The 20,887-nt window shown below is 35.2% G+C and overlaps 1 protein-coding gene across 3 annotated transcripts in view; it reads right to left on the bottom strand.

Moving 5' to 3' along the window:
* Positions 1-20,887, bottom strand: part of LOC134542116 (fatty acyl-CoA reductase wat-like) — a 48,947-nt gene that overhangs the window by 7,000 nt on the left and 21,060 nt on the right. For all 3 annotated transcript variants that reach the window (XM_063386079.1, XM_063386080.1, XM_063386078.1), the window contains exons 7-8: positions 17,612-17,801; positions 15,993-16,232 (exon numbers count right to left, since the gene is read on the bottom strand). In XM_063386079.1, coding sequence (XP_063242149.1) covers positions 15,993-16,232; positions 17,612-17,801 — 430 coding nt within the window. The remainder of the gene's footprint in view (positions 1-15,992; positions 16,233-17,611; positions 17,802-20,887) is intronic.

The raw sequence follows: 20,887 nt of genomic DNA on the forward strand, positions 1-20,887 counted from the left end.
GTTACATACAGACTGTTTACTACGAGCAGTGTAAATTTCTTAGCTGTTGCAACAGCGGCCTACAGGTGGATTCAGACTGCAGGCTTAGTCAGTCACGCTGAATCCACCTGAGTTCAGATTTTATCGAAGACAAGTGCGGGTGGTATGGAAGAACTCAGTGTGCACTGACTGTTGTGCTCAAAGTGTCAGTGAAGTGTATAGCTGGAATCACGGTCGAAAATCTGTAGGATTCCCATGAAGCCCGCGGGATAACGTGAAGATTTTGCAAATGCAAGCGGGCCCCCTCAGACGGACTTTTTTATTTCAGGGAGGTTCGGGCCACCTTGAGATCCTCCCCTCCTCCCGGAATCTACGCATGCAGCTGGAATTAATTTTTAGCCAAGTACGTCATTTGGTGCTGTATTTAGGCTGTCAAAGAAGATACAAAATATGGCTGCTTTGATAATTGACGATAACTCCTTTTTATTGTGAAATAGTACCCATCTACAAAGAAATCCCTAAATATACCACCACTACTGTTGGGGATTTTCTATACAAACTATCAAAATAATTTGATTTCGTCACTGCCACTAGCTGTTATTGTATCATACGCAAAACATTTATGCTTTGTGTATTAATTTACGGTATTCATCTCTGTCAAAAAAAAAATCTTTTTCGATAATAGAGTGTAAGCAAGGTAGAATACAATGGCTAATTTTAAAATAAAAATGTGAAAGTATTTTTTTGCTTGCAGTAGTTCAAATTTTTTTGAGTTAATTTAGTTGTTTGTTTAAAAAAAACTTCTAAAATCAAAGAAACTACCTACTTCCTAAATAGATAAATAGTGCTTTAAGAGTTCACACGCTTTAATAAATATTTAAACGCCAACATTTCAAATGTAGATTTCACATAATAATAAAGATCTTATCTATTTTCATGGTCACGCCTAATGGAAATAATACACAACAATTCGTCATTTATGTTTTTTATGCTTTAATAACTACTCTACACATGAGTAAATTTCAATATACATAAAACTGAGGAACTCTGCATTACATTTTTAATCTGTGTACGACACTAACATAAATTGAAGCATAATATAACATTTGTTATTTTTTAATTAATAAGTATTTCATCAACATGAGCTATGCTTTCATCTCAATGAAGCCACTCTACATAGAGGAAGTGCACATGTATTCAGTCTTAACAACAGACCCTCCGGATCACAGAGTAAACGAATGAATGGAATTCATAACATTACGCAGGGTTTTAAGACATATTTTCCCTTCTACTCAATCGCAACGTCTCAGCGCGTATAATGGTTTCAGTAAACATAACATAAAACATATTCGCCCCATGTACAGTAGAGGAAACTAAAATGTTTGGAACACTGTAAACTAATTGTATTGTCATTTCTGTAGTCGCTCGAAGCGGCAAACTATGTATCTTTGTTCAATAAAACGAAATATTAAAACAAACAAACAATAACATTACGTTCAGACAATTCGTTACGTGAAGTGAATGTAATAAAATACACAAGACAGTTACACACACCATTACCAAAACACAATCCCATAAAAATCATATAATATTACATGTTGACTTAAAATTATTATTATACACCATGATAATTTCTTGTGGGTAGCCAGCAGCAAAGGGACACAATTTTTATTCATGTAATTAACTTTGACAAAACTTGTAAAACTTGGCATGAGCAAAGTAAGCTAATTCACAATTTTATTTTGCGTCAAAATATTAAACATCAACTAGTAATGAATTAAGAGTTTGCTTTCGCTTGGTAGAACACCGAATATAGTCATCTCCAGGTATTAAACTGAATTTTGAAAGAGAGACTCAAGTTTCTGAACAAGTTGTTGACTTTCCTGATGATCCATCGACAGTTCGTAAACGGTCTCATCGTCGGATGTCGAGCTTGGGACCTTTTTCCTCACCATAGACCCGTGGTCTGTTCTACCATTCGCACAGCTATCCCAACCTATACAAATAGCCGAGTGCTACTACTCCCGTTGCTTCTGTCATGTTGGAGCTCGCCCGCAGTCGTACTTCCCTATCCAGCGTGCGTAATACACGCGTCCTACCTGCTAGCCGCCAAGAACGCGTCCATTCGTGAAAAAGCCTCACCCGCCAGCAATACTAACTCATTAATTATAATATGCAAAACATAAAAACATTACATATCATATGCGATAAAACAAAATTTGCTACTGTCATAAGCCGAAGAAAAATAATCAATTTGAAATATAACATAGACAGATAAATCTAATATAGAGTTATCGATAGTAATGTTTTAATAATGTTTAATATATGCCGTATTACACTAAATAAGTGTTCTGACTGACAGCTGAATTTAAAAATAATATAAATTACTTTTTTTTCTTTTTCAACCATAACCACATAGAAGAAACAATACTTTGGATACAATTATACGACAGGACTAAAATAATAAGTATTTGCTTATAGGAATTAATGCTGCAGAATATACGAATAGATTCAAATGCATAAAATTTAATATATTGTCAAATTTATTTGGTATATTAAATGTAATAAGTAAATCCTTTCATAAAATTTACTGAAACTAATATTCTTCATTGTCCATCATATTATGATTCCAAACAGTTTAAATCAACTGAAACATGAAATAAAATAGTAAGGTTAACCACGAGGTGTGGAAGAATAAAAAGATTGCTCTGTAAAATGTTTTAAAAATTTCTCATGAAATATTGTGATTATTATGTTCGTACATAATGTAAAAAAAATTCAATACATAAAATTCAACACATACTTTGTATTGCAAGTTATTAAACATATATTTTAAAACACATGTGCGTATCTAAGTCGAATTCTTATGGAATACAAGATGAACATTACAGATACAACTTCCCTTCCAAATAACTTTCACCCAAAGAGAAGGCCGCGGACAAATTATACACACTGGTCGCACGAGGAGCTGAAATAAGTCATATAAGAAAGCCGGCCGAAGTAATTCTTTTCAAGCCAAAGCTAAAAGTAATGGATGTTGTTTGTCTAAAGCAGGCAGTGAAATGACATACAAGTTTACAGAATAGCCATATAAGATCTTCGACGCTTCTTATCCCGTCAGTGGACTGTACGCGAAGAACCAACTGCATCATGGCCCGCCGCCAGTTTTATACTTACGTATGAATACACTTGTAAACGTTGGTTTGTATACTTATGTATGTTGCCGACATCGATAGGTATTCTTTGGCAGCTCGATATGGATTCATTCGAACACATTTGCGCTAAACACGACATATTTTTTTACATAAGAGTGACATCGTGCACTGAAAAAAGTTGCAGGTCTGTAACACAACAGTGATACAAATATTACATAGTTCGAACATTTTCTGGAGCACGACATTCACTTTGGATAATGCTAAGCTACTTGATAGGTACACTTTGCCCGCTTTAAAAGTGATAAATTTAAAAAAAAAGTGTACATGGAAGCAGACTCAGCCATATGTTTATTGCTGTTGTATTTGTCATAAACCTACTACATTCAATACGGCCTGTAAGTAGAACCCATGTTTTTTTACGACTTGTGTACAAGCTGTGGTTGTAAAGCGAATTTATATTCTTAGTTAACTAACGTCTATCATAACATATTTGGAATAAGGCAACCTTTTTTTTTTTTCTAGATTGCTATATTGTTATATATAGGTATATAAGTATTACTTCAACGGAAATATCTGGTAATAAAAATAAATGAAAAAAAAGCATGAAAGATTAAGGATGATTTTTTTTCAACAACAAATAATTTATGGTTTAACTGCTTTGTGTACTTTATAAAAACAGAACAAGCTTTCAAAATTTCACAATTTCTTTGATTATCCGTTATAGTTATGTTTTGTTTTAACTCATAAATATTTAAGTTGATTACCAACGTCACGAGTGTACAATAATTTATTTCACACCGCTCCGGGTTGCAGGTAAAGTAACAGGCGTGCAATTTGACCAGAAACGCGTTCTACTTATTCAGGCCCTTTAATTGGGCGTGACGGACCATGTGCCAAATGTAACAATTATAAGTAGGTGAAGTATGAATGCAAAATAATGCATCCAACAAAAATAATTTGCAAGGTTATTTCGTGGATGTTGTAATGTGTGGGCAATATTTACTTGATTTCGGTTTTTGGATAAATTAATCGTGGTTAGTAAAATTTTAATAATTTTGTATAATTGCGGTAAAAAATTTATTTCCTGCCCTTATTAATTAATCGAGCTGTAGAAATAAGTTTATCTGAAAATTTACGTCATCTTTATTAAACATTGCCACTAATTATACTTTTTAACTTCAAAATGGTTTTTGAATTTTGTAATTAATAACGTACCATCCATAACTACATATGTGAGCGATCGGTCACTGACCCCATCTTCAATGTTCCTCGTGACTCCTGTGCCAGGAGGAGCATTTATATACTTCTGACTAGCTTATCTAATATAGAACTTCCCTATTTTTTATTTTTTATTTATCATTCCATGAACATTTTTAAAACAGTGCAGACCATCAGATATCTATCTAACCAAAAAGCATAGCAAAATGACATTTTGTTTTCAAAATACGATTTTTCTTTTAATTTAAGATACATTTTATATAAACCTACATTTTAAGTATAAAAACTCTTGTAAATAGTTAACCATTTGGTTAATACCAGTATAAAATTTCCCCCCGGCGTTGTAATATGTGTAAAATCATTTTGGAAAACAAAAATAATTTTAAAAAACAATGAAGTGTATTTTCATGTTAAAAGTTAAATATAAATTTTGTCAAATTAGCTAGCGAGACTGTAAAGCCACTAATAAATGGTTTGTACGACAACTTTCAATGTGTTGATTGATCAGTTTCAATACTTTATTTCGTAATACATGATCTAGTATGGTAAGCTTTAGGATATTTGTAGTTTAAACAAAAGCAATGTTTTAGAGATACACGAATATAGTCACAGAGTAAGTCGAGCACATGGTACTGTGGCGAGGTACACTAAAAGCGATTCTGAGAATTTCTTTCGGTCACGGGATTATCTTTTACCGTTGCTGGTTGTGGGTTGTCTCCCTCTCACGCACGCACGCACGCACGCACACACAGGTAGCCTGCTTCCCCTCCGGGCGCGGGTTCCCCCACCACGCTACCTGAGCTGTGGGCTGCGAGCTGGCTTCGCCGAGCGGCAGCACGAGACGGTGAAAAACTTTCAGGATTTGCAGAAATTGCGGGAAAGAAATCTCGAAATTTAAAGCGATGAATATATGTTTTAAATACATGCATTTCTTCAGAAAAAAATTACCTTTTTTTCTAGACTTGTACTTTTTTTCTGTCATTCTTCTAAGCAGTATAAAATGGCCCCAAAGTTGGACAAGTTGGTGATTTTTTATTTCATATTTTGATAGAAAAAAACAAAAATGTAAACGTATACAGACAATTCGTGTAGTATCTTCTCGTGGGTGAAAAATTTTCAGATTCGTAGTGTCGATTAATAAAGTCCCATCATTATTTTAAAAACATAGTGTTCCGCTAACTTCTGATGCTACTAGGGAGGCCCCTTAAGGCGGTATGTTAGTGGGCGCCACCACGTGGTGAAGCACGTGGACCCGGTGAGACTCCTAACTCAGGGCGTGACGTCGCCCGTGTGAGGACATGACTCGTTTCCCCCGCGCGTAGCTTGTAGAATAACCTGATCTCAGCCCGCTCTCAGTGTCGGGCACGCTATGCTTACGCAGTGGGCTCTTAGGGCGTCCCACACGCCCGCCGATGAGGGTACACACGTGGTCAATTAAAAGAACAACACGAGTTCGGAACTTTTGTGGTTTATCAGCCCCTGTAGGAACAGGGGGCTCGCACAACACGTTACATCTACTCACGAAAGAAAGCTGTTCAAAAGCCTTGCGGCGCGATTAGTTTAGATGAGGGCCGGCCACCACGTGGCCGGGATTTAAGATTCGCGTTTATTCAAAGTCCCGGAAACGGGGTTAATATATTTAATCAAACAGTCAGCCCCTGAGGTAGGCTCCGAGGACGAACGAAAGCGAATAGGATTTAAAATTACACCAACAGAATTACCAGATCAGCGGAAGCAAAGTTGAAGTCCCCGGAGTGCTGGAAGCGTCCTACCTTGAGTAGCGATGAGAAGAGACTGGGGTGAAAAATGGCCGCCGCGGTAGCGAGACAGTCGTGCTGCGCCCCGAAACGGACAGTACCGTTATTCCAACTAGACCGCGCCGTGGCCGATATAAGAAATACATAAAACGTACAAACACCTCTTCACATTTAAAAATAAAGCTACATGCACTGCAATTACATAAAAGTTCAGTTAATCAAATATTAAATATAAAAGATAATATTGCCAAATGGCCTTCGGCAAGTCTGCGTCTATAGCGGCCAGCTAATATTTAAGTGGAACAAAATTGAAGGGAATACTGTTATTAAAAGCTATATTTACTTAATGGAGGGTTTTTTTTTAAGAAAACAACAAGCATGACACTTAATAATAATCACGGGAGCAAAGCACTGACTACTGCGCCCTTTTCCTGTAGTCCGTGGCGCTCTCTCACACGCACACACACTCCCGTGACGTCGGCGGGTGGTTCAAAATGCCGAGGAAGGAAGGAGGGTGGTTAGGGAGGTGGTGGCATATCGAGCTAGGGCGCAGCCCCGGATGATGTCAATATGTTTGTTTGTGTGTGTGTAGATATAATATATATGCATAGGTACACACACACAAAATTTTCATATATATATATATACACTCATAAATATAATATAATAATATAACTAGCTGCAGTACCCGGCGTTGCTCGGGCTGAACACAGGGGGAAGGAGACCTTTTTCGAAATCAGATGTAGTTAGTGTCTTCTTAATTTGAATGTCAAGTGTGCAAAATAATTTATATCACTTTCAGATCCCGACAGACGTTGTTCTGCCAGTGTATAGTTATTTACCTGTATATATCTAAAAATTGGTGGTCTGTATGTAATCTAGACTATATAAAGCACTATAGAAAAAAGCTGAAAAATAAGAGATTACTAATATTGAAAAGATTCCATTATCTAGCTAATGCTCGGCATGAATTGCAATGCCTCATTCAATCTTGTTTTGTAATATGTTTGAAGTAGTTACACATATACAAATCATCCATCCATTTCTCTAAATATATATATATATTTATCTCTATCTACATCTATATATATCTATGTATCTCTCCATTTCTATTTATCTCTCGAAAGAGAACAGATATTAAATTTCTGAAATTATTAAAAATTTTGGGGCTTTTTCCCTAGAGGAGAGGGTATGTTGCCGACCATGAATGGCTCGGAAACACTCAAAATCTAAAGAGAATAGATTTTTGAAATTTTTGAAACTTCAAAATTTTGGGGCTTTGACTCCTTGTGGGGGGAGATTATTTTGAGGACACCCAATGGCTAGGAAACACTCCAAATCGAAAAAAAGTATATATTTAAAAAAAATTTGAAATTTTTTGAAATTTTGGGTTTTTGCATTTTTCTTCCCCCCTTCCCCCTTCCCAAAATTTTGATGGAGAAGACGTTTTTGGATCAATTTTCCACCATGCCCCGGACACTTTAGTTCGTAATGACTTAATTTTTATACAATATCCACCAATATTTCAAAATTTTGGGGCTTTCACTTTTGTGGGAAAAGAGGGGGGGGGGGGGGGGGGGGGGTTGGAGGTCCAGGACCTCGAATGTTTCAGAACACTCCATCTCGAATGAATAGATATTTTAAATTCCCGAAATTTTCGAAATTTTGGGGCTTTGTCCGCAGAGGGGGGCAGGGGATTTGAGGACCCTGAATGGCTCGAAAACACTTAAAATCAAAAGCGAAAGATTTTTAAAAATTTTTAAACTTTCGAAATTTTGGGGCTTTCACCTCTGAGGGGGGGGGGGGGGGGGTGATGTTGAGGACCCCGAATGGCTCGGAAACACTCCAAATCGAAAGAGGTAAAAGGAATATAAGAATGTAGGCATTTACTGTACTCCTATCTACCATAATAACAATATTGACAAATAGAAAAAACTTATTACCTACCAATGAATAATTTTCTAAATAAATTAATAAATACTCTATGTTTAAGAATTTACGTACATACATAATAATATTAAACTTCAAACTATACACACACAAAAAAAACTAAGGATGTTTGTGAAACTATTTTTTATTTAAGTCATAATTTTTAAAACATTTGTAGGATTTGTTTATATGTAAAAATGTGGTGGCCATATTCCGCTTATCCAAAGGAGTATATAAATTAATAGAGAGACTCCCTGCACACACCACAAATCATTGAATTAAGTAAAAAAAACATAGTCCAAAATAAAACAAAAGGTATAAATAACGACCAATTTTATAAAAAAATTTGTACTACTCGAATGACAATGTTAACATACACCTGAAATTTAATAGAAGTAGGTAGGTAAGAATTTAATGAAATTAAAACATACATAAATAAAATTATCTCACTCTCAACCAAACATACTGTTTAATATGAAATAAAGGAAGAAGGCAATTACACGTAACTACTCTAATTAATAAAAAAAATCAACTTACCTGAAATAGTAAAATTCAAATTTTTAACAATATATTACATAATTGACAAATATTTCTGGTCTTCAGTCTCGGCAGCCCTAAGAGACACTTGACGCTCAGCAGATAAATTATAAACATTAAACCAAACTCATTGTAAATAAGTAGGTACTGTAAAAAAATAACAATATTGACAAATAGAAAAAATTAGTAGGCCCTACCAACCTTTGAATAAATTTCGAAGAAATTTATAAGTTTAAAAATTTATGTGCCTACATAATATTAAACTTGAAACTATCCACATATTAAAAACCTAAGAATGTTAATGAAACTTATTTTTTTTATTTGTCATAATACCTAAAAAAAGTATGTTTCCAAAATGAAACTGAAAGTATAAATAATGTCCAATTTAACAAAAAAAATTGTAGGGCCTACTACTCGAATGACATTGAAAACATACACGTGAAAGTTAAAAGAATTATGGGTGCCCTAGGTAGGGAGAAAATATGTATAGAAGAAATTAAATAAAAAAAAACATATATAAATAAATTTACCATGCGATCAACCAAACAAAATGTAACAATAGAAAAATACATATTTTTAGAGGTATGTACAAAATTCCACTGGAACCATACATAAAAATGAGCGTATGTCACTCTCCAGCACATAAATTATCTCTATGCAAAATTTCATGGCTTAGCAAACAAACACTCGCTTTTATAATATTAGTTAGAATGTGCAAACTATAAAACGATTAATAAAAAAACAAACAGTGACATCTACTGGTGCATTGAGGTACTACGATGCAGAGCTTTAATTTTTCTTACTCTCTACTCAATTCCTTACAATAGCAAAACGTAACGTAATGGCTTGAAAGCTATTGCTCGGCAGACATAGAGGAATGACACTAACAGTTTGTATATCTATGACACACATTACATAAAATTAAGATATATTTTTTTAACCCATTTAAAATTTATTTTTTTAGACAAAAGATAGCCTATGTCAGGGGTTGGCAACCTTTTGAGTCGGAAGAGCCAAAAATTACAATTTACAAAATGTCCAAGTTTTTAAAGAGCCACAAAAATTTTTCTTGCCAACAATAAATAGTAGATACTTGCATAAATAAAGTTTTTTGATAAAAAAAATTAATCTATTTATTCATAAGAAAAATTTATTTATATATAAGCCTATCTGTTGGGTGGGCTCGTAAGTACTAGTAAAACGAAAACCTCGGGCGGATGGATAGCTTTGCATTGATAATTTAACTGCTTGATGACATATTGTTTAGTAAAATATAACAAGCATGGAAAAAAAACCAGGCTTACTACTGGTTTGTAATAAAAAAGTATTTTCTGTATAAATGACCTGGTGATGCAGTATTTCTGGTACGGAACTAAAGAGCCGCAGCTTCACATCCAAAGAGCCGCATGTGGCTCGCGAGCCGCAGGTTGCCGACCCCTGGCCTATGTCCATTCTCAGGATATAATCTATCTCCTTGCCAAATTTCATTACGATCCGTTCAGCCGTTCAGCCGGGAAAAGGTAACAGACAGACAGACAGACAGACAGACAGACAGAGTTACTTTCGCATTTATAATATTAGTAAGGATTATATATATATATATATATAAACACACTTATATCCTGCACTATTTACAGTTGTTGAAATAAGATGCCTTTGATGGAGTTACCATCTGTTACGAATCTGACAATTTGTTTATTTAATTTATCTTCAAAATCACTTTATTTATTCTCGAGGCCTGCCTTGGGAGGCAGACTGCTAAATTAATATTTTTTAACCCCCTTATGGGACTCTGAATTCAACACATATTATATATTATTATTATTATTGCATTAAAAATTGTAATTTATACAATATTATTTAATATATCATTAAAATTAATTACATTAAACATTCAGAATATTTATTGATTTCATTATTAATTAAAATAAATTTGGATTATTTTACTAAATTAAATAATTTTATTTGTTTACATTAATATTGAATGCTGATTAATTATTTTTTTTAATTTGACTGACATTATACTCCAACTATATTTATAATATCACTCCAGTCCTATTATTTCATTTCTATTAATTATTTGCATGTAAAATTGAAGATAATTTTGTATTTTGCCAAGTAAGTATAACTTCTAATGTGCATACATAAGTTCACACACCCATTTTTCAACATTCATATTCTTTTATATAAATATTGATATTGTTATTTTATTTAAAAAAAAAAATTCAAATATTTTTTCTGATTTTCACATTGTTTGGTTGGTTAGTATTTGTGGAAATGCATTTTTCAATAGTTTATTTACTTTCAATGTTGTTTTCACGCTTATGTTTTACGTATGTGCTCATTTAGAAGATATCATTACGATTCTAGAACATCAGGTAGTGTTTTGGTAAAGGAAAGATGTGCACCAGCAGACAGACAGTTTATCAGTTGTTGAGATATTAAGGATATTGCTGTATGAGATATTAAGGATATTGCTGTATATTTTTTATGATGGAAAAAAACTGCAAGTGCTAGCTCCCAAGGGAAGCTGTGAATTTATTAGCATTTTATCACAGCCAATCAGAAATGACTTTGTGATTTATATATATATATATATATATATATATATATATATATATATGACACACACACATCTTTTCAGAAACACCTAGATGTAAGTACAACATATTTTGCATGGTATTATATCCTTGTACAGAGAAGCTGTGTAGGGATTAGCTGACTGACGGAGCCAGGCAACTACACCCCCCCCCCCCCCACCACCCCACCTTTTCAAACCCACAGCGTGGTTGGATGTAGTTGCGTCGCTTCTTTAGTTCTCTGCTTGATGTGGACTAAAGTAAAGTTTGGCAGTGGTTCACGCCAAGATTATGTTTTAAGTGACGAATTTAACGACTGTGGTCCAGGCTACACCGGTAATAAACCTTTTCAGACATGTTTAGCTAGAAATTTTGTGACTAAAGTCATCTACAATCAGCCCATGATATGGCTTGAATAATTTTTGCTCTTCATTCCAAGGTAATATTTTTCCTTTGGTTGTACCGTAGACACCAAGTGTTCACGGGAATTTATTTTACGAGAAAGAATTTTTTAAGTGAGTATTAAGAACGTTTTTAGCAACATCAAAAGTAACAAACATTTTTTGCGCAGGGATAATTAATAGTTTTGTTGACACGAAAACTGTGTGGACCTGTTGTGAATATAATGTAATGGCAGAGACAGTTTTTTTTTTTTTGTGAGAACTACCTAAAATAAATATACATTAACATTCTAATAATCTTTCCAGTGAAATCAATCTTCTTATTAAATTTAAACATAACATTGAAATTTAAAATGCCTACAAACATTTTTAGAATTTATATTTTGAAGCGTGTTTTTTTTCTTGATTGTTTAAGTCAGATCATCTTTTATACAGGCCAATCTGAATTGTAATAATGTATACTACAGCACTAAGTGTACAATTAAATTTATTTAGCTATGCTGTTGTTACCGTTTCACACGAACATGGCTTGAATCGGTAACTGTCTCGCTTTAGTTAGGGTTTACTTTGTTAAGTTGGTAATTATTTTGCGTTGATTGATTGATTTATTGCTACTTCATTTGGATTATTTCTTTATGTTAAGGATTAATAATTTTATAAATATTTAAGAATGGTTATTTTTTTTTTAAATCTGTTCTTTACTTGCGAGTACTGTCGGTGCTGGCTCGGGTGTTTACGGACCGGGCAACGATGTGGGCCGACCGGCCGAATCGAAACAGCTGACAATCGCGCGAGAGTGAGGGCGGGACTGCTGTTCTGACTGCCGACGGGTCAACATGGAACTCCTGAACTCCTACAAACACCAGCCGCCGTCACGGGCCCTGACAATGGCGATGGGGGGCCCCTCGCCGAATGTCTCAAAGAAAGGAGGATCCTTCCCGTCTTATTATTTGGGGCCTACAGGCCGAAGAATTTTTAGTACTTTTTGGATGATAGTACAGAACTGAATAGACACTTCCTCATTTTGATATTCATCAAAATAGACAATGAATGGATTGCCGTGCAAGCTAATTGATTTTGTGTATGTAGCCCCACACATAGTTAAATGAAGAGGCGTGTGAGTATAAATACGTTGCGCAACACTAAAGCTAATATTTAAAGGATTTCCTTAAGTGATTTTTGTGCACAGAACTTGTACTTTTTTTTTGAGTAACTACTCTTTGGAACTTACCTTGTTGGAGATGTTTACGCCCTTTTGGGACTTGTGAAGTGAGAACTGATTGCCATCACTCGAATGATTGATTTTTATTTAATGATTTATGGGGACCCCTTTACCTTTTTACGATCTTTAAAGAAATCTACAGTACACTCCCTATTTAACGCGGTTGTCGGGGGACATAACTTTTACCCGCGTTGTTGCATAACCGCGATGTTTCGATGTGCCAAGGTCAAAATGCATAAAACACCGCCTGTGTTCTAATAGGTCGGCAAGCACGCACAGTATAGACGGCCCGCCTTTGTGCGGACTTTGCATCCGCAGTTTTCACTAAACACGGGTGAAAAAATAAAAATAATAAATTTTAAAGATAAATATTAAATGTTGAATTGTTTTTATTTTTCCGCGTGCCGCGCACAGTTCGTCGCACGGCCTACGAGCGCGCCACACGCCGCCATACACACGTGCGGCACACAAGCTGCTGCTGCCAGTCTCGTGGTGTTAGCCACAGTATCTGCTTCGTCAGAGTCCGTAACAAAGTAAGTGCAGTGTGTGCGGTTACACACGATTCTGTGGTCCAAGTCTTCTAAAAAGAAAGGCCGTAGTGATACTTCAAACCGAATATTAATCGCAAAGTACCGAGTTTGATTGACAAAATAAAAATTCTAGTTTTACTTACAGATAGCTTGTATTTTGTAGAAGCAGGCCGCAGATACAGGAAAAAAACGAGTCTAGCATTCGTACAATAAAAAATAAAGAATCGTCTATCGTGTCAAGTGGTTAAACTTTATTATCCATGCTTACAGTAAATTATAAATGGTCACATGTGGGAAACAAAAATTGCGCCAATTTAATTTTAGCGCCATCAGTGACGCCGTATTAAAAACCGTGTTAAACTTTGTCTTTACTTATTTCACCAAACGCTGTGTCGAGTTGCTGAGTGTGTGTGGCTCGGATCGGCAAGTGTTATATTCCCCAGCCTCTGTTTAAAGGTCGGGAGACCGCTACACATAAACATTTCCGGGACTTGTTTACTACCTCACGGCAAAAGTGGTACAGTATGGTTCACGTAAATATTGGACCACTGGGAATTCCTGGGCAAAGATTAAAATTACGCTAGCCGATTTACTTTACTATTTAATGTTAAAACATTATACCAAAGTTAAAAGATGAACTTGTATAATACAATGAATTACCCAATAATATTACGTCTGTAGGTTTAAGTTTAACAAAACATTTATATACAGATGTCCAGTAAAGTACCAATTAATATTCTGGAGTGGAATTTTAAACACCGGACTACCTGATTTTGCCTTGTACGCAGCGACGCTGCTCAGTCAAGTGACTCATGCTCTGCCTGTGTGCTGCGTGAACACATTCCCTCCCCCACTCCCCCTCGTCATGTTTCTGCCCGCTCTAATATCTACCTCTCTCCTCCCAGCGCTTGCCGACAACCAAGCCTATCCAACATCAATCCCCAGCCGAGTCACGCTGGATAATGTCGCTGGACGGTGGGCTTTATCAGGTCCCCTGTCCGATGCTTCATTTGTGAGATAAAGCGACGTAAAGAACTAGTCTTTCAGAAAATATCACTGGGCTGGATTGGACCATAATTTGAAAACCCTACAAGATAGAGGAATAATGTACGGAGATATCTTGTTTAGAATTTTAATGCGGACATTTTCTACACCTAGGCTTTTTTCTGCCCGATGCTTAGTTTGTTAGTTACAACGCAAAATTATCCTAATCGGCTGTTAACCATTTATTCCATTATTATTATTCATTTCTGACTGGGGGACATGGTTTGACCCGCGATATACCCGATTCCGCGATCAATCGAGGCGCGATATACCGGGAGTTTACTGTATATATTTATATAGGCTAGCTTTTCTATATGTATTTATTGTTAGATAATATTTTTTTGTATTTACAATATTAGCTTTTGGTAGTTGGTTATTTAGCAGGAATGAGCCATGATCCATATTATAACTATTTTGCACAATAAATAAGACAGTATGTTTCTGTTTCTACTCTATTATTTTTGCTATGCTAATTTTTTTTTGACTTCAGCACGCACCGCTGGTACTGAAGGTACAGGTTTTGATGTTTTTGATATATAATGATATTTGGCCCTCTCTGGCGAGCGTGTGCACGGTTGTCAGCCCTGGTCTTAAACATACAAGCCAGGCGGTGACACTGTGAATTAGACAATTCACAACAGGTTCTTCAGCTATGTCCTTTCAATGGCCTTTAAATTTAGGTATAACTGAAGAAGTTTGTCTGCTTATTTTTGGTTTGAACAACAAATTTAAATATATTTTTTAAGTTTCCAGTCACATTATGTTAAACATAAAAACAAACAAAAAAAGAAACAATACCATTGTGGCCCTAGTATTGTTTGGAGAGCAAATTTAAACAGCTGGGACTTAATTATGTCACCAAATGAGAGCTCAAATAAAGTTACTACGCTATGACATTGCTGCTCGTGTAAGACTGACACAAACCCAGCAATTGGTTTCCCATCCCTTGTCATGGGAGAAGTTTGTAGTTACGCACAGGGAAATCTAAAAAGGATATTTTGCTTCTTGTTGCATTATAGTCTACAGTTGCTTTGAAATAATCTTAGTTCCTTGGTCAACGATAAATTTTCCATACAATGATGGCAAAAAAAATTTTTTTTTTAACATGCCTTACATTAATTAGAAAAAATTGCAACTGTACTCAGGAGGAAAAAAAGTATCATATGTGATCTCAAAACATTTGTTTTAAATTTTTGAAATATTTATTTTTAGTTTTTTTTTTTCTTGCCTCATTTGTTCAATTCAGGGACTAAGCCATCATGGAAGCTTCATGTCTTAAAGAAAATGTATAGTAGAGGTAAAGATTTACGTCTCGTGATGCATGTATATCCAAGATGAAAATATCCAAGATCATGTGGGTTAAAACCTTTGGAATACAGCTTAGTGATTGTTCAAGTCATTCCAGGGACCACTGAACCAATAATACTTCATTACCATGACGCCTCAGCCCTTGAGCTTTACTAGCAGTAGAAAACACTCCTTCACATAACTTCACTTAAAGAGAAATATATGCTAAATTTTGCTCATGTTTGTGGTTACCACTATAGTACCACTATTTATCTTTATTTTCTACTCTCTATAAAGTCCGTCGTCTTCAGCAGTAAATGTTTATTAATGTATTGAATCACAGGTTGTACTCACATTGGCTTCTTCCCCTTGAGGCGAAGCACCAGGTCCAGTAGACACCCCGGCAGGAAGTGCAGGAAGAAGGCCAGGAACAAGTAGACGTTCCAGTTGTTGACAAAAATGACGAATGGGTACCAGATTGCTGATTTCAAAGGAAAATTGTGCGCTACTTTATACAACGAGTTCGTGAAGGTTTTTACAGTAACAGGGTTGCTTGCTGGCATTGCTATGTTGTACACAGGAATATCTTCTGATCTGTTCAAAGAAACAGCCCCACTTAATTTTTTTTTTTTTTTTTTTTTTTGCATATTGAAATAAATAGTAGATCCATATGTCACCAGTGAAAGTTTTATTCTAATATAACTCGCTCTAATTTTAGTGATAAAGACTAGGCATGTGCGAGAAAGACTTTTTTGAATTCGAGACGAGATCGAGAAAGGAATTTAAAAATTCTCGAGAATCGAGTCGAGATTGAGAAATCTGTACTTTAGTTATCAGGATAATATGATCCAAAAAAGTAAAACTCAATAATCTGACAAACATACATAATTATTCACTAATTTTATCAAGTATCCACAATTGCAATTGCAATTACAACTTTACCTTTACACTCAAGTTTATTTGCCTACTGTCGTATGTAAACATACGTTATTGACTCCATAGTCATACGTTATTGACTCCATAGTCTATACAGTTTCCTTGAGCCATGGACGGTACTTGATCATGAAAGTCTGAACATTCGCCACTATCGATATGTCACTATCGATACGGACCGCAATTTAAACATCATGTTGCTTGTTATATACTGCTGGCCATGTGTATAACCTAAGGCCATAAAACAAAATGCAATCGCGGAAGAATTCTGCAGTCATGTTTATATTTTTATTTTTTACCGTACCGTTTTACGTTGATACTTGATATTGATACCGAAAATGATTTATTTTTAACTTTAATGTTGGTTTTATTAACGGAAAATAATCATTTTCTTCTGTAATTTAATGTGATAACCACAGCACAATTCATTGTTTACGTTTACCGTTTCATGTAGTGACTTGTGAACGGAAGTTGTTTGTTTTTAACTTTTTAATAATTTATCGTGTATACTATCGTAACAAGTATATTTTATTTTATTCGATCTACGTTACTTTGAAGATATGTTAATTATTTCAACACACAACACAAAATGCTGCCTCAATATATTATATTACCTAACCTATTTCTTGTTTACAAAATTCTCGAAAATTCTGAGCCAAAAAAATTATCTCGAGACGAGATCGAGAAAATTTCTGTCTCGACTCGTTCTCGATGATGCCGAGACTCGCACATCACTAATAAAGACCTTGGAAAAAGTTTGAGTTATTTCAGGAAACTCTGTAAAAGCAAATCAGGATTCAAACCCAGGTCCTTCCGAATGCAAGTGCAAGGCAAATGTTTTACCACTGCTTCAACCCCCCCCCCCCCCCCCCCCTGCTCTGTACATATGGTTACAGCTTTTGAATTATATTTACAACTCTCTGAACTTTTGAACAAAATCAATTTTCTTTGCAGTAACGAGTGACAGAGGTTCTACGTTACTTATCAAAAGAGAAAGGAAACAAGGTGGACAGGTAGGGCCGTTGAATGTTCTCACTCACCTTTTGTCGGCTGTCAGAGCTGATGTTATTATGCAGTTGGTGACCATATCAGCTGGGATGATGTGCAGAAGTCCATGTTCGTTTGTGTAACTCACGTGCAGAATTCCATAGGCCACTCCCACAGCGATGGAGATTGGCCCATACATGTTGTCCACCCAGCCCAAGAGTGGCTCCTTGATTGTAGAAATCACTTCCAACATTTCAGAACAGGGGAGCCAACATTAGAGTTAAGTATATTATATAATTTTTTCTATATCAGAACAAACTCTTACTTCACACTTTCTGTATGCAGTGTTGAAATACACCTATTGTGCAGTCTTAGAGCATAAGTTTTTTTATAAAGCTGTTCATGTGGCTATACAGGTGGAACTTAAGCATATTTCAAGAAACCTAGTTTTGTAACAAATGTCGTACTTGTTTCAGCCATTTAGAATGTGAATTAAATTGAATTGGCTATTTCTCTCTTCATAAGAAGAAGAAACACTGTTTTCCCCATAAATACCCCAGCTTGTTCTTCCTAGTTTTTGAAGTGAAACTTCTTTAGAGCCAGTACGGTATGTCGAAGCGTTGCTGTCATCAGGGTGTAGCGAATGTGTAACGCTCTGATAACAAGGAAAAGTCAACCGATCAGGAGCGAGAGGGAGCTCAGAATTTGGACGCTGTATGACATGTTTGCTTTAAAACATTCTCACACTTGTGCACTCACATACTTATACACTGTTATAGCCCTATTTGTGTCACGTTTTACTTCTAATGCACCTGCTTGAGTAGCATGACATCTAGACACTTAAAAATGCATTAATATTACAAAAAATAATTTAAAAAAAAAATTAAAATTCCTTTCTCCACAAACTAGTTTTTTTTTTTAAGTACCTATGTTTCACTCTCGCTGGTAGTTCCAAAATTTGAATAGTTTTTTTTTTTATTTCTCAATAGTACACTATAATCATAGTTGATTAAAAGGTGCTATTTACTGTAGGTAATTAAATTTTTAAAAAATATTTTTAAATAAACGGCTTAGGTAAATCTAAGAGATCTAGTTTGCTGATAAAACGTGCAAAGTTCATTTTTACCAAAAGAGTGAAAAATTGACTGGAATCTAACATTTAATTCAGTGCATATTTAGTGATGATTTCATAATTATGTAATATATAGTATTTTGTAGACATAAGATGCATGCACAAGTCATCCCTACAAAGGAACACATATGTCAGGTTTTGGCACTGCCTCAGATGGTAGCATGGCAGGCCACAAAAAACAACCTCATATGTATCTTATGCGTTTCTGAATATCTTCCACTTTATTCTTCCTAATGAATACTTTTTAACCGTACCGTGTTTCATCGCATAATCACACTCATTTAACTGCAAATTGTTAATTTATGGCATCAACATTTGTAAAAAAAAAAAAAAAACTAATAAAAGTCTTATGATAATTTTGATCCTGCTGTTAGATTCAAAGTGCTTTATGTAGGTAGTAAACATGACTTTGCCAAAGTTCACAGGACAGTTTACAATTTGCAGTCTAGTATGGAAAAATACTGTGATTACAGTAAAGACTGGTTAAGGGGATTGGTGCACCAGCATCGTATTAAAAAAAAACAATATATTTGTTAATGATTCAGCTGCTAGAAAAGATTTGAACCATTCTGGTGAAAAATTTATTTTTTTATTTTTTTATTTTAATTAAGTTATTGCTGATTTTCGGGAATTTTTTAAATTCAAGCTTTATTAAAAAACTATAAAGAATTCAGTGGTAAAACTTTCGCAGATAAATTTTCAGACACGGGAGATATGACTGTGACCATTATTTTATCTGTAATCATTATTAATTTAACGTATTTACAATTTGAATTTTTATAAATGAGCTGCTACGAAATTGCGTGATATTCATTTGCGAATTTAATAACATTCGCGTTTTCATTTGTAATTCAAACGCCTACATATATGTCGGCTGAATGATTGACTTTATTTTAATCTTTAGCTTATTGCAGTCGGACCTAAAGTAAAAATGTAGCTGTAGAAATTTGAGCAGCGTGCAAGCTTGGATACAAGGAATTATGGAGCGCGCTGGACAGTAGTGACACCTTGCGACAGTTTTCCAAACTTTTTGCAGCTCGCTCCCACCCTGCCACAGCTGTCTGCTGTTTACGAAGGGGAGACGGGATTCCGCGGGAAACTGATATGAAGGTCAACGTACTCAATTTCAGTAGATAAGAGACCGTGTTTGGTCTAGCTCGGCGTATAATTGAATGGTTATTCTCTGTTATTATTTAGCACAGTGATTTAGCTAGATGTTTTTTGTTGTAAGCGTAAGATTTATTCAGGAATAAAATGCAGAAGAAACCTCCACCAAGCAGAGTACACAAAAGAACAAAACTATCGAAAGCCATTAGAGCGCTTAGAAAAAAGAATAAAGAAAGATAAGAGATTATTTTATTATAGCTTTTTTTTAGCATACATTTATTTTTCAGAGTTGCGTATGTACAACGCGATGGACGCGATGTGACAACAAAAAGATGTGTAAAATTGTAAACATGTTTTTTTTTTCAGCAATGCGTGAACCATTCATAAACTATACTCAACATGTATCAGTATAATTACATTTGAATTTTTTTTATGTCAGGCATCAATGTTAACAAGTTTATTAAGCCACAATAGACTTTTTTCAGAAAACTAAGTGTAGCAGAAAACACTCACCATAGTCTCACACAAAATCTGTTTACATGAATGCAGTTTTAAGAAGTAAGCTACGTAAATAATAGTTAAATATTATTTAATGTATACTGGTAACGTTTCCAAAGTATCAGCTTCGCCTTCATTCACAAACAATATTCGTGAGCTTATTTATGTATTTTGCTGGCTATTCGTTGGTGACTGTTAGGACTGCAAAATTAGTAAATATTAACACCCTATCCTGAGTTAAATCTAAGTGTGCACGGTTAGATGAGGACCTAGATGTGTCTCAGGCTTACGCCTTTACACTCTACTCATGCGGGGTATTAACCATGCGCGTAAGGGCGCGTTGCCAATGACCTGTACAATAGTCTCAACAATCCTCTACGGACTCGAAAAATGTCACCTGCTCATTGGCTACTTGACTTGTAACAACTGTTTGTTGTAATGCCTGTGATTCATCGTTGATTTTGTTGAGGAGTTTTCAGTGATTCAGAGCCTCCCATTTAACTGTGGCCGAATTGAAGCAGCAGTACACATGTTACATGCTTGAATTCATAGCGAATGGAAACCACAAATATTTACTGATGTAGTGGTCGGT

Source organism: Bacillus rossius (genome assembly GCF_032445375.1).
Source record: "Bacillus rossius redtenbacheri isolate Brsri chromosome 4 unlocalized genomic scaffold, Brsri_v3 Brsri_v3_scf4_2, whole genome shotgun sequence".
NCBI lineage: Eukaryota > Metazoa > Arthropoda > Insecta > Phasmatodea > Bacillidae > Bacillus > Bacillus rossius.